At 42.2% G+C, this 15,118-nt stretch overlaps 1 protein-coding gene across 5 annotated transcripts in view; it reads left to right on the top strand.

Annotated features, from left to right (window-relative positions):
- The window catches only part of Btbd9 (BTB domain containing 9), a 381,249-nt gene that overhangs the window by 54,944 nt on the left and 311,187 nt on the right, over positions 1–15,118 (top strand). For all 5 annotated transcript variants that reach the window (XR_013046731.1, XR_013046730.1, XM_006983072.4 and 2 more), the window contains 2 exons: positions 6,419–6,638; positions 10,314–10,433. Coding sequence is in view for 3 of the 5 variants with exons in the window: in XM_006983072.4 (XP_006983134.1) it covers positions 6,419–6,638; positions 10,314–10,433 (340 nt within the window). In the remaining 2 variants the exon portion in view is untranslated. The remainder of the gene's footprint in view (positions 1–6,418; positions 6,639–10,313; positions 10,434–15,118) is intronic.

Genomic DNA, 15,118 nt, shown 5'->3' with positions numbered 1-15,118 from the left:
CTGAGATTAATAGGGCTGTGTATCTGAGAGGCCAGGACTAAAGAGCTGGATACAACAGAAGGCATAGTACGCTGCTGCGTGATCCAGTGACTGCATGCCAGTTCAAACAGATTGTGGAGGTCTTTGGAGGTTGATTTACATCACTTTCTCTACAGTGAGAAGCTTATTTGGGAGTGGCCTGCACGACATGGTGGTGCTCTCCTGAATGGTTTGGGAGAGTTTAACCTGGATTCGGGAAGACGAGTGAGAAGGGAATTTGATCTGCTCAACTGACAGAGCAGGTGATGGCAGAGAGGTGGGAAGTAACAGGTAGAGACAGGGTTCCAAGAAGAGCTTGATGATGGGAGGCTTTGAAATTGAGCATTAAGGTGAAGGTAAGTTTACCATGGTTTTCTCAATCTAAGAAGCCAGAAGTTTCGAGGCCTCATTAGCTTAGGGTAGTAAACAGTGCCAGTTAAACCTCAGCACATTTCATGTCCTCAGTTACCCAGTGCTTCTGCCGAGAGATGCTGAGCTTGGTTTTGGGTTATTCTGCTTGAGGGCTTCTGGATATGTGTCATTTCTGGTGAGGCTCACCATTTCCTGGAGTGATACATTTGAGACATTCTTGAAATGCGGGTGGGCCCTTAATAGATGTCCTTAGCCTGGACTTATTTCCTCAGTGATCAGATCTAGATTTCTTTTCAGTTGACATAGTAGTTCTTTGGCCTCACACATTTTGTGGGTGCACATACATATGTGTGCACAGCATGTGGAGGCCAGAGGTGAGCCTTAGGCATTATTCCATAGAGTCATCCAGCTTGATTCTGAGACAAGGTCTTTGGTTGGGTACTGGGGCACACTGATTAGGCTGAATGGCTGTGTGGCAGACCCCAGGGATTCACCTGTCAATTTCCCCAGTGTCGGGATTTACAATTGTGTGCCCTTATACTCACTCAGCTTTTTATGTAGGCTCTGGGAAATGATTTAGGTCCTCACTGTTGGCTTGGTAAACACTCTATAGACTGAGCTATCTCCTGAGTTCCTCAGCCAGATAAATTTGATTTTAAGTCCTGAATTAGTCATTAGCTATACGATCTGGCAATACATTGAGTTTTAGTTTTCTACCTCAGTATTGTTATGAGGATTAATTGGAATAATTTGTGTAAATGCAGCATGGGAGCTCAGTCCAGGAAACTATTGCTGTCAGTATTGATGTGGTTCCCCTCATCTATCTCCATGGTCATAGTGGGAACCGTCACGTTCATCATGTTCTTGGAAACAGTTTCCTTTACTTACCTTTGGGTTTGAAAGACAGTGGTTTTTTTGTGGGTCTTCTTTATTGATCTTTAATGCTGACTATTCAACACACGATGAGCATATAGCAAGTGGATGCTTGGTGGATGAATTCGGGAGCCAAAGCTAATAGGCCGTGGAGGCATGTTACTGGTGTTCAGGGAGCAGTCAGGTAGTGACACAGAGTTGAGATCTGGGTAAAGTATAGAGAAAGGAGTCCAAACAATCCAAGTCCAAGACTTGGAGAAGACCTATAGGCCAGGGGCTTCAGGTGGAGAGGAAATTAGAGAGGTAGGTAGACAGCAGAGGCTAATCAGAGGGGAGAGGTGCTCTGTGGAGAGGCAGTCCATGGCATCTCACGATGCCAGATGGTCAAGGTGAATGAGAACCGAGAGGACTTTAGATATAAATTGTGTGAGTTTGTGAAGAGTCTAAAGGGAATCAAGCCGTTAGGTTTGAATGGATAATACTTACAGTGTGTTAGTGATTTGGTTTATGAATTGAGGTAAAAGGCAGTAGAGGACACAGAATGGTGTAGCTGTGGAGAACAAACTGGAGAGGTCTAGGAAGCAGCTAGAGGGCTAGTTGAAGGTTGTTAGCCTTAGGTGGAGTAAGAGGGCGAAAGGTGACATAACAAGATGAGTGTTGAATTTTTCACTGCCCAAATCCTCATTTGCTACCCTCCCATATAAGTGCCTCCCCTTCTTTCCTATGATTGGCTGATAGGGCCCTAGAACTGGATTTGCTGAAGATGAATTGGAACACGGAAGTAGGGGTTAGGTGTATCTGGCACTTCATACAGTTATTGGTTTCTTGGAATTGATTAACTGGTCAGTTCATGTGTAAGCCATGGACTCTGGTGATCTGGGAGATTCCTTAGGGAAGGAATAGTTGAGGCACTCAGTTCTGGAATGATGTAATTTACTGTGTTAAATTCTTCATTTTGGAGAATTTCAGGCAGAGCTCAAGGAATAGGTTATGAAAAGTGTTTGGCAATCATAAAATCATTGAGCAATGGCTAAATAGCAGAATATTTTCCTGACTTTTATAGTATTTAGATAATAAAATTAATAGTAAAAATACTGAGGAAGCACAATACATTCCTAGCAGATCCTTAAAGAGATTATTTTCTAAGAACTATCCAAACATTCGGATATTATTTTAGCACAATTCTCTCATTGGTAAACGAGGTCTGACAGCTCAGAAGCGTTCTTAGGCTGATGGTTTTGAAGCTCGTTCTGCTGGTTTGGGAGCTGCTCGGTGATTGTGCCACTGTGTCTTTCCTGGGTGTGTGTCTTTAAAACTAATCGGGGAATGCAGAGAGGGCCTGTCTCAGCCCTGGTGCTGCTGTGAGTTCATGGACATGGGTTTCTGGAAGATTCTTCCCTTAGATGCCTACTCTGAAGCTTTACAAAATTGCAGATTCCACCCCATTTTCAAGGGGGTGATCCAGAAGATGTTTTTACTCAATGATAAGGCTTGGTCCTTTTAGAAGGTAGTTCATTTAGTTTTATGCAGATATAATAAGCATTTATACATAGGGAAAGGAAATGAACTTTTTAATGATATTACTTTTTTTTCTTAGGCTATCTGAACTGGCTTTGTTCCATTCCCTTAACATTTAGTTGTATCTTAGCTCTAGAGAGGCTTCTGTCTTGACAGTCAGTGCTTTTTCTAATAAGGCTAAGTTATACTACGTTTTGTTTATCTCATGTTTTAGACTGTGGGAAAGAGAACAGTAATTTCTTGTTTCTGCATGTTTATAGCAGAGAGCTGGATCATAGATTCTGGCCTCAGGATTATTTTATTGAGTTAAAGTCAATATGTTCCTAAGACTCCTGAGGTAAATTGTTGGTGTGTGTGTGTGTGTGTGTGTGTGTGTGTGTGTGTGTGTGTGTGTGTGTGTGTTTTCTAGTCACTGGACTGGGGATTTTGCAACTGTGATATAATTGTTGGTTTGCTTGTCTAGACGCTCATTAGATTGAGTTCTTTTAAAGATATAGTTGTGTCGCTTCTTGTCTTCTAGCACCTGGCAAATCAAGATTTTAAAAATATATATGACTGGATGAAAATTTTTCTTGTTTCCAGATTACAGTTTAAGTCTTTCCCCCTATCACATAAAGACAGTTATAACATGACCCTTTTAAAACGCTTTGTTCTTTTTACTGCTGTATCATCTCTGGGATACGTTTGTGGAAGTGTTTAGTGTCAGTGGAAGTTCTATTGTCCTGTCAGATGCTGAACATCTGGGCCTGAGTCTTGTGTGGTGATTCCCACATAGGCGGCAGCTCTGAGCACCTGCTTCTTTAAGTTGATTGGATGGTGGTCCCATTTAGCCGTGTGCTCTTCCTTGGTAACTTGCCTAGAGTTGCCAAGTGAAGTGAATTGCCAGGCTGGGATCAGACTGCAGGACTTGTGCCTCATGAAGGAGATGATCTTCCAAAATTTCTCCTGGCTGTTTCCTTTTTGTTTGCAGTTTGTGTGTTGGAGTGCCAGAATTAAGAAGTGTGGAAGGCAGGCCGGGAATGGTGGGTTAATGGGGAGAGGCAAAGCGAGACGGGAGCCTTTGGGAAGTCGTTCGTAATGACAGTTGTTAGGAAGGCTTGTGGAGGCAGGGGACCATATATTCCAGGAAGTTAGTAAAGGGAGGGTAAGAGATGACTTAGTGACAGAACTGGGTAAAGAGATTCTAGTGGGCAGAGAGCTGTTTTGTGTCCAAATAATTCATTGGTGTAAATGGCTGTCTCAAGTGCTATGTCCCAAATGATGATGAGGAACGTAAAAGAAAAACACAGGGTAATGGGTTTAGCCCAGCGCCTCAGCTTTTGTCACTGTGTAGCTTGGTTTAAATTGTGACTCAGTCTCTGACATGTTTATGCAGCCTTTCTCTGTCAGTCTTCACAGTGTTGGTTTCATTGTCAGTACCTGGTGACCTTCCTTACCAGTGAGTGTGATCTAGAGATGACTTCACAGTCTTAGACACTGGTCTCAACTGGAGAGAGGAGGGGCTTGAAAGAACTCCCCCTCCCCTCTCCCCCCTTTCTAATAATTGGTTTGTTTTTACCTACCTGTAGGGCTTTGAAGCTCAATTTTTTTCTTAATGGCCTTAACCTATGAAACTTTTGATTGTTATTTATGATCTTGCTCCATCCCTACTGCTGCCTTCTATTTTGGAGAGTTTTATTCTTCATGGACAGAGAGATACAGGTACTAAGAATACTCAGGGTTTGAATACTTCTGTAATTTAAATTTTTCCAGGATTACTTTTCCTTTTAAGTTCATCATTTAGCTATAGATTTTGAAGAAAGAAATACCTTGGAGCTGTATTTTCATCTAGCAGTGTACTCATATTCTAGTTACCACGAGGGAATTTCCACTTGTGTAAATGATCTTCATGTTAGAGTGAAAGATGCTCTCAGGGAATGAACTCGTTGAGAATGGCTAGAAAATGCTCAAGTACTCTTGAAATAACCTTCAAGAGAAGATTTCGACTTGCAATAAACTTTCATTTCTATTTTAGATTTCAGCTGTAATCATTAGAAACTCTTGGACCTGGTGTGTTATTCAGGGCTTGGTGGATTTTAGTACTGAAGGAAGCTTGTCTTTAGTTTCTAAGCTTGGAGACTTGACACAAGTCCCTCTGTGCCTCGGTGTTAACTTGTGCTGTCAGAGCTTGAGGTGACAGTCCCATCAGAGTTTGCTTAGGAAGGAGGTCAGAGCCTTAAACTAGCAGGCACCCCTGGCTGCCTGGGTCTGATACCAGCTCTGCTGCTGTTTCCACGGCTCATCTGTGATGGTGGCAGTGTTGTACTGTGCTCCGAGGAGTACTCTGAGGACTGAGCCAAAGGGGTTAGTATTTGTGAAGTGCTTGCCACAGTGTCTGTGAAGAGTAGACACTGATCAGAATTGTCTGCAGAAGGTCCTAAGTCGTTGCCGAGGTAGCTGTTGAGCATGCTGCACTTGCTCTGTTTGTCTGGCCGAGTCGCTTCAGTGTTGGCCTCTGCTTTTAGCTACATTTGTGGTCTTCTTCTGGAGTCACTGTTACCTGTCTTCGTTTGTAAACTTCCACAAAACCGATTTCCCACCGTATCTGCAATGCTGAATTCTTCCTTCCTCTCTTTTCTTTGTGCACCCGACGATAAGTCTCACTTTTCCCTTCATAGCATCTAGCCAAGTTGTATGTGCACTCTGGGAAACCTGCATAGTTCTCTTACATATGTGTAATACAGTAATGACTAGTTTTTAAAAAGCATAGTAGATGCTTTACAAACATCTTCTGAGCCTTTATAGAGTAGGGGACAGGCATTGTCCTCTTAAGAAACTGACATTTAGAAAGAGTAATCTCTTCTGAGTGACATATCCGGTTCAGAGTACAGCCCTGGTTTAAGTCATGACTTGGTCTCTGAACATGTTTATGCAGCCTCGTGTCTTTCCATGGAGAGTACGAGTTTTAGGTATCAGTACCTGGAGACACCTTCCTTACCTGTGAAGTGTGATGTGTATAGATGACTTTAAAGTCCCAGACACTACTCTCTCATTGGAGAGAGAAGGGGGCTTAAAATAACTACAATACTGATTCTGGTGACAAGCTTCTGAATTTTCATTAAAACAAAACAACAAAACTCAAGTGATGTTTATTTTCTTTTAAGGTAGAATTCTATTTTTTCAGTTTGAAAAATAGATTCCTTTTGTCTGTCTGTGAGTAACAGCAGCTAACACTGTAGCTTCTCCTTCTCTTGTCTGAGCAGATATCTGGCCAGTTTGCTGTACATCTGTCCTCAGTTCGCATGGCGGGTGCAGGTCATCTGATGTTCTGTGTTTGGTCGGCAGACGTTAAAGCTGCTAACAGAATGAACTCTGCAGAGAGATTATGTTTGTCCTCCCACTTGTGTTTCTAGTATTAACTTTCTCTTAATGTTAAGTGTCTGGCTCACTATAGATGTGGTAGTGACATTCACTTTGAATGCTGAATGCTATCTTAATCTTGGTGGACAGTCTATATTCCTCATTTCCATAGACTTTCCTATGCAACTTAAAATTAAATACACATACTGGAATCTACTAAAATGCTTAGAAGTTCCTTTCCCTCACTAATGTAGAATAATTAAAAATAACCACTCTACCACTCTATTTCTGACTATAGTACCAGAAGAAAACATTGCAACTATGAAGTATGGAGCCCAGGTTGTGAAAGGAGAGCTGAAGTCAGCCTTGTTGGATGGTGACACTCAAAATTATGACTTGGATCATGGATTTTCCAGGCATCCCATCGATGATGACTGCCGCTCTGGCATTGAGATCAAGCTTGGCCAGCCATCCATTATCAACCACATACGCCTCCTCCTGTGGGACCGTGACAGCCGGTGAGGCCTTTCTGTCTCTGAGATGCTGATGTTGTATTTGCTGAAGAGGACCTCACTTTTTGGTCATCTACTTTGTTCCTTTCCCTGACTACTTCTTCATTCACTGGAGAAAGGAGGCAGTTATTGAGAAAGAGAGCACCTCTGTCCTAGGGTTACTATTGCTGTGGTGAGATGCCACAGCCAAAGCAACTTGGAGAGGAAAGGATTTATTTGGCTTACACTTCCACATCACAGTTTATAATCAAAGGAAATCAAGACAGGAACTGAAGCAGGACAGGAACCTGGAAGCAGGAGCTAATGCAGAGGCCATGGAGGAGTGCTGCTTACTGGCTTGCGCCATATGGCTTGCTCAGCCTGTTTTTTTTTATAGGACTCAGGACCACCAGCCCAGGGATGGCACCACCCACAATGGGCTGGGCTCTCCCCCATCGATCACTAATTGAGAAAATGCCTTACAGCTGTATCTTATGGAGGCATTTTTTCAGTTGAGGCTCCTTCCTTTCAGTTAACTCTAGCTTGTGTCAAGTTGACATAAGACTATCCAGCACAACCCTTTAACAAGGAAGTGGCCCAGAGGAACTGGGGAAGGCTATTAGATGCTCATTGACCATCTGCTTTGGTTTTATAGGTTTAAACGGCCTATTTCTTTGTGATCACTCTGCTATTTCTCTTAGTTACTTCTAGAGGAAGAGTTAAAAGTTAGATTTATTTAAAATATCCTTTTTAAAATTTAAAGTTTTTGGTATTTTATTTTGTGTGTTATGAGTGTTTTGCTTGCTTGTATATATTGCACCATGTGCTTGCATTGCTCTCAGAAGCCAGAATAAGTTGATGGATCCCCTGGGTATGGAGTTTCAGATAATTGTGAGTCACCATATCTGTGCTGGGAATTGAACTTGGGTCCTCTAGAAGAGCAGCCTGTGCTCTTAACCACTGAACCATCTCTCCAGCCCCTTTTTGTCCTCCTTATATACAAGCACTGAATAAGTGGTTATTTTGGAAAATACAGAAATGCATAAAGAAGAAAATAAAAATTGCTGGTAATCTCACCACCACTTATTAAAATTTGTATGTATGTAACTGTGTTTCTTTGTTATCTGTTCGTCTCATACACATATATACATACTACAAAGTCTTCACATAGCTTCACAAAATATAGAGTGGCTATATGGAAAACTTCCCTCTACTTTTAATTTTTCTTCCTTAGGAGGCAGAGTTTCAATACTTTGCCTAGCCTGATCTCAAACTTGGATTCCTTCTGCCACCGTTTCCTGAATTCTGGTGTTACAGATGTGTGTGCCCCACTGCACCTGGCTTTAATTTCATGTTTCAGTTACTACATTTAAAACTCTGTATTAGCTTTGAAATGTTATCTGGCATCCTTCCATATAAGTGAACATTATTTATTGGATTCATTACTATTGGATATTATGAATATCTTTAAAATACATAGCATCCCATGGCTGAAGAAATGGTCTTTTAGTGCAGAGCTAAGTACCCTTGGAGTAAGATCACACTGTGAAAGAGATGGGATGGCTTCAGACCATGGCCTGGACCCAGTTTTTAGCGGCTTTGAGAGTGCTCTCCATTTAGCAACTCTGTCATACTTTGGTCTACTGTGGCTTGTGGTCCACTGGTCGTGGCAGCGATGAGCAGAGCTCAGTGTCTCTAGTATTACTTACCTTTAGCCTAAGACCTACCCAGCCTCTGTGCCTGTCGGTTCTGTGGTGATGGTGATCAGGCTCACATGGAAGGAAGGGAGTGTGTCCTGGTAGCACGCTGGTGACCACTTTGGATTTTTTGGTCATTTGAGCTGTGTTTGAGGGACTCTTTTTAAGGTGAGAGTCAGCATTTGTATGTGCAGTGTGTTTTTGTGATTCCTAGGACATAACTCTGTTTAGTTTTTATTAAGAATATGTTTCGCCAGGCGGTGGTGGCGCACACCTTTAATCCCAGCACTTGGGAGGCAGAGCCAGGTGGATCTCTGTGAGTTCGAGGCCAGTCTGGTCTCCAAAGCGAGTTCCAGGAAAGGCGCAAAGCTACACAGAGAAACCCTGTCTCGAAAAACCAAAAAAAAAACCAAAAAAAAAAAAAAAAAAAAAAAAAAAAAAGAATATCTTTCATGGGGCTGCAGATACGGCTTAGTAGTTCAGGAGTGCTCTTGTGAAGAGGGCTACAGTTTGATTAGGAGCACCCACATTGGGTGGCTCACAACCACATGTAACTCTAGGTTGGTTGACCTCTGCAGGCATCTATGCACACACACACTCATGCTCTAAAATAAATCCTTTAAAGATAGACTGTATTTCCTCACATGTATCTTGGTTGATTATTCGGTGCATAATTGGCAAAGTGGTTGGAGTTAATTCATATTTCTCATTTCCAGAATCCCTGGTTAATAATAGCAATGTAATAATAATTTTATTGCACTTTCATTACTTGTATATGGTAGGCATTCTAAAGGCTTTACATATTTCATTCATCTAATTAATAATGAAATTGGTATAAAAATGATAAAGGAAAAGGTTAGTGTGCTTGAACCTGAAAGCACAGCTTATTGTTTCCATGATGTTAAATATTTATAGGCCACTTTGTTTTAGTATCTGTATTACATTCACAGAGGACTTAGCTTTACTGTGTTCTTTTCTCACAACATTGCTAACATTTGAAGTAAAGGTGAAAAATTCAAAATCTGAAGCCAAAAAGCTTCTGATGTGTTGTAAAATTATATCCCACATTCCTGATAACCAGAGAGGTTCAATAAAAGGTTATAACCAGTTTGAGACTGAGCGATAAAATGAATGGGAGTTGAGGGGACAGCAGAAAATGAGGGGATGACACAAAATAAGCTGACCTTTTCTGGCCACGACTGTGGTTGCAGGCTGACATTTATGGTCACCTAAATCTTCCAAGATTGTTCCTGTTGATATTACAGTACAAGTAATAACTGCATCTCAAATTTAAATTTGGCTCATGACAAGGAAATACAGATTTTTTCAGTATGGGACTAGCATGTAATGTCCTGGGCAGCTGACTAGGAGTGGATGATGGGCTGTTTTCATTACAGCCAGGTTATTAGCTGGCAAGTTTCAAGTTGCATCTAGAAGAAACAAGCATTATCTTTCCCCCATGTTGTTTATTTTCCAGCAGCCTGCTCTTGAGTGTGGTGTGGTAGGAGACTGAGAGGTGGCTGGAGATAACTGGCTTCTGTGGAGGACCATTCCACTGCTGCTCTTCACTTTCCCACCGAGAAGGGAGGGGGGAGCACCTAGGCCAGGGGCCATGGAAGGAGGAAAGGGCACTCGCCTGCTTCTCTACCTGCCCCAGCTCTGCTCCTTTTTCCCTGTCTCTCCTTTCCTCCCTCTTGGCGTTATCAATCTGCTAATGTGACATGGTCAAGGCTTCCTGGCGATGTAAAGAAAAACAATCTTCCATTCCATTCTCAACTAGTTCATCATTTGGTTAAGGCAGAAAGACAAGCTGAGAAGAAATGTCAATCCATTGGGCAAAGGCTACAGTAGAGTGTTTTATACAGCTTTCATTGCTGCCTGAATTTGATAAATGTGATTTTGAAACAGGAAATATAATTAGTGAATTCTATATTTGGGTACCTTTTAATATTTTACTTTGGTTTTGTATTGTCACTGTACCGTATTTTTTCTTTTTACTTCATAGGTCTTATTCCTACTTTATTGAAGTGTCCATGGATGAACTAGATTGGATCAGAGTGATAGATCATTCACATTACCTATGTCGGTCTTGGCAAAAGTTGTATTTTCCAGCTCGTGTATGCAGGTAAGTACTCATTGTTAATAAATGGTTTTTAATCTTCATTTAAGGACATTTGGAATTTGGGGAGATTGCTCTGAAAAAACCAAAACCAAAAGAAAAAAAACAACCAAACAAACCAAAAAAAAAAAAAAAAAAAAAAAAAAAGCCTGTAGGGAAAGTTATATCCTTAGAGTGTGGATGCACTGTGGACCTGTCCAGCATGTTTGGTGCTGTGTTTTCCTGTCGAAATGTGGCGACTATGAAGAAACAGGTAACCCCCGAGAGCTGGAAATGCCCTTTGCACTCACTGTTGTCTAGCAGAGGAGGCAGCTGTGGTTAGACAGGGTTGTTGCTTCACAGCTAGGGAAGATCTTTCTGAAGGCTTCTGGCAGTGCTGGAGCCAGGAGGAGAGTTTGGGATGCCTTTGTCCGCACCAGGGGCTGTCGTGTGGGGTCTGACAGGGCAAGTGTTTTAAGGGGGCTGGGCAAAGGCTCAGTGGAAGGGTCCGACCTCACCCCCTTTCTGTCAGTACCAGAGGACTCTGTACCAGCCCCCAGGGAAGATTGTTTTAGAGAGTGTTGAGAGGTTACTCTTCTAATGGTTTACGTTCTTCTTTAGATTAGAACCCTTATCTGAACTTTCTGTAGTTCTGCAAAACGTCTAAGTTAATGAAATTGGAAAAGGTGGTTGAAGTTCCCTGAAAATTATATAGATTTGTTCATTTTTCCTCTGGATGGAGCCTTCCGATGATAATCTTTAAGGCAGAAAATGGTGGGAAGAGAAATGGTTGGAAGGCAGGGGAAATGTGGAGCTGGCCCCTCTTGCCATCACCTCACCTGCCTCCCCACATCAGATGTCGTCCACTCTAACTTGTAGTTGTGACTGACATGAAGCAGGTGAGAATGTCCCTGGGTGAGTCTCCTGGTCAAGAGTCACCTCTGTGAGCTCGTGGTTAACTCAGTACAAGGATGACACAAGCCTTTCCAACACTAGTCCATGTTCAGTATGGGTGTGGCTGGGCGAAGCATTGCTACACAGGGGTCCTCTGTGTGAAAATGAAGAAAATCAATTTCATTTCCCCAAGAGGGACGAAATATTTCAGTTTTTTTACCTAGGGGGTTTTGAATAGATGAAAGAAAGAGAGACCAGAAATTGAGTTAAGATTCCATATCTCAGAGCTACCACCAGATACTTGGAGAGAGGGAGCTGTTGAGAAGGAGGAGGAGGAGGAGATCAAATCTACAATGACTCACGTTGTAATGGTTGAAGCAGATTAAAAAATAAACAGCATGTCAGTCTGAGTATCTGACATGGTTGGAAGGCTAACGCATCTGTATGTAATTTGAAACAATAGGAACAGGACTCTTAGAACAAGTTATGATTCCAGCTGTGACAGCCATTGTGCTTCTTCCCTTCAGAGCTCCAGCTGGAAAAAGGGAGACCTGCTTTCAGTCAGGCTCTCTATCTTTTAGAAGTTAGACTTTTCCTTGAGCACTGATCCTTTTCTTCCTTCCTGCCTGCCCTTTACCGTTTCAGAGGGTGAGTCCATGACTCTTGTGGTGAGAGCTTGCAGCAGGCAGTCAGGCATGATGCTAGAGCAGTAACTGAGAGTTGACATCTTTTTCTAGAGCGTGCGTGTATACATACACACAACACACACACCACCCCCACCTACCCATACTCACCCTTACACCCCCTGCATGGATGGCATGAGCTTTTGAAAGGCCAGCCCATTACAAGCTTCTTCCAACAAAGCCACACCTCCTAATCTTCGCCAAACAGTTCTACTAACTGAGGGCCAAACGTTCAAATAGATGGGTCTGGGGGGCCATTCTCATTTATACCACCACAGTCCATCAGCTCCAAACTCCGAATCTGAGCAAAGGGGCACAGAGACAGTGATAACAAGAGAAGGGAGGCATCTCAGGGCCCATATTAGTAGGAAATTATAGCCATTCTAGCGCAGCTATTATATTTCTTCATAAATCTGTTTCTTGGGTTAGGTTTTTGTTCTAACAGTACTTTAAAATGAATCTAAGAATTAGACTTTATTGACAGTCCAAGGATTCTTTGGTTTTCCTTCATAATCACTTATTGACTGCTTAAACAATGTTCTAAATGAACTACTCAGGTACTTCACTCTGAGGTTAAATACTTCCTTAGCATGGAAGGGTTTGGTTTTTATTGTTAGCTAATTTGTGTATTTGTGTGTCCCCTTTGTTCTTTAGTATCCTTTGTGCTTGTTTGGTTTCTGCCTCTGGGAGTGAAATTACAAGCTCCTAGAGGCACGGGGTCTGGATTCTGCACCAGCGTACTTTCAGTCACTGCCTAGACTGTGCATTGTGTGCACCAGTTGCTCTGGACACAGTGTGGTTTCCTGGTGTAAGGCACTGGCTGTAATGATGAGAGGGTAACTCAGCATTGACATGGCACTCATGATTTCATCTTAACAGTGCATTCGTTAAGAGGGTATGAGTGCTGCAAACCCCCTGAGGAGCCCAGCTCTACATTTTCAGTTTGTGTTCTTTAGGAAACAGAATGTGGAGGTTCTTACTGAAGGTTGTGAGTGCTCTGAATGGATGGCAGCTTTGGTCTGTTACACTGAAACTACTTTATGAACTGAGTGAGGAGTTGCCGATGCCTACACCTTTCTCTGAGACCAGGCACAAGCGAGTGAGCATTGTGGTCTCAAACTGAGCTGTGGTGTAGACAGAGCTCACTGCAATCCTAGCTTCACCCCACACACTCGCCATGTGGTAAATCTGTGCCTCCCTCAGCCTGGCACCCACACCCATCAAGAACGGGGACAGCATTCTCGCGAACTTTGCTTTGATAGTTAAATGACAAGTACTGAGCTTGATGTCTGGTTGAAAGTAGAGACTCATAAATAGGAGATTTATTTTATTTTTGTCCACTTTTGGAGAATCTGAACTGTTGTTTGATCATCAGAGAAGGTCCTGTCTTTGGCACAGTGGCTTTTATTAAGACCACTATGCCTTTTCTTGGCAGTCAAGCCTTCAGAGTACTTCCCTGTACTATCAGGCCACACATGGCAATCCCAGACCTCCTGCAAACGGTATATCAATAACTAATAATTTGCCCCTTTTTGAATGTTTATAGCAATTTTTGTATATTTTGATTCTGGTGTGTGTGTGTGTGTGTGTGTGTGTGTGTGTGTGTGTGTGTGTGTAATCATTAAGTCTGCTTTTTCCAATACCTTGTTTAGTTTAATCCAGGCAGCATTCACCTTGCACAATAGTAGATTGTGTCTACTGGCAATAAGATAGCGCCAGGCTTCAAATCACAGTAATCTTTTGAACCATGATGAATGGAGAGAAATGATCAACTCTTTCTTTCTGGACCCTTGCCAGGAATGTTTGTGTATGAAGTGGGGGCTCTTGTATGTGGCCAGAAGCTTAGACTAATACAGTCTTCCCATCTTTAGCCCTTAGCTGGAGGTGAGGAAAAGTGACTTGCAGTTTATGTGCAATCTTCATCCTCAGAGCAGACCATACTATGTCATTTGTAAGAACTTTGCATTGATATTGGTAGACGTGCGTGTGTGCGTGCGTGCGTGCGTGCGTGCGTGATTATTTTCTTTTGTGTGCTGTGTAATTTGGTATTAGGTTTTAGTGTTAAAAGGTAGTCAAATCATGTTTTGAAATTATTTCTAGTTTTATATCTTGTTTAGAAAGGTATTCCTCAATCCAATGCTAAAGAATGCTGCATATTTTTTTACTCCTTTAAAAACTCCTTATAATCAAATAGTCAGTTCAGGCAGACAGAGGAGAGAGGTGGTTTAGGTTGGGACGGTTAACTTAGGATTGTTCATGTAACAGTGATTGCTTACCATCCTGATGAGACAAACAGGCCTTGTTTCTATGTGCTGAATTCTAGCGTATGCTTGACTCTTCACAGTGATTTCCTCTGATTCCTGTTGACTGTTTGAATTACTGTTGTTTCCCTTCCTATTTTCTTAGAGTGAGAAATTATAACGTGCCAAGTGTGTCACAGAAGAAGGAAAGGACGCTGCAGAACATCTGCCAGTCTGCCTTTCTAGTCTCGGGTTACATTAGAGGCCTTCAGTGATGATAAACATCTCACTAGAGGGGCTCTGTTTTCACTCAGAAAAGGGATTTAGGTGTGCCTCACCGGCTCAGGAAAACAATCCTCTTCATTTGGTCATCCACCACTTACTCATTCAGCAAATAAACACCTACTTTGTGCTATATGCATTGTACTTGATCCTGAGATTGTAACTCTGATGGATGGCAGGGTTTCTGCATTTGTCCATTGTGGGAGGCATATGCACAAATTTATAAGTACATGTTGTCAAGATGGCACTATGATAAAAAGGATCAGTGGAAGCAGGTATGCATTTTTAAGTAAGGTTGCCATGGTGGTGGTGTTGTACGTCGAGGTATGGGAAATGACATTATCTGGTCTATGCTTTGGACATCCAGGCTTTCTTTGGTATATGGTGAATGCTGCTCATGTAGTTGGTCTTCTGTAGGAAGCCTCATTAGATGTGTACTAAAACTGTACCATTTGTTGGCATGAGGCACTTGAATCTCTTTTATTGCTACCATACATTTCAGTTCACCCTCATCCCTGCTGTCATTAGCTACAGCATTTCCCCCACTCGTTCTCATTAGATTATAGTACCTACACAGGGCTGTAGATCTAGGAGAGGGAGAGAACCGATGAGA

Source organism: Peromyscus maniculatus, chromosome 21, assembly GCF_049852395.1.
Source record: "Peromyscus maniculatus bairdii isolate BWxNUB_F1_BW_parent chromosome 21, HU_Pman_BW_mat_3.1, whole genome shotgun sequence".
Taxonomy (NCBI): domain Eukaryota; kingdom Metazoa; phylum Chordata; class Mammalia; order Rodentia; family Cricetidae; genus Peromyscus; species Peromyscus maniculatus.
This window is presented reverse-complemented; position numbering and strand designations above follow the sequence as displayed.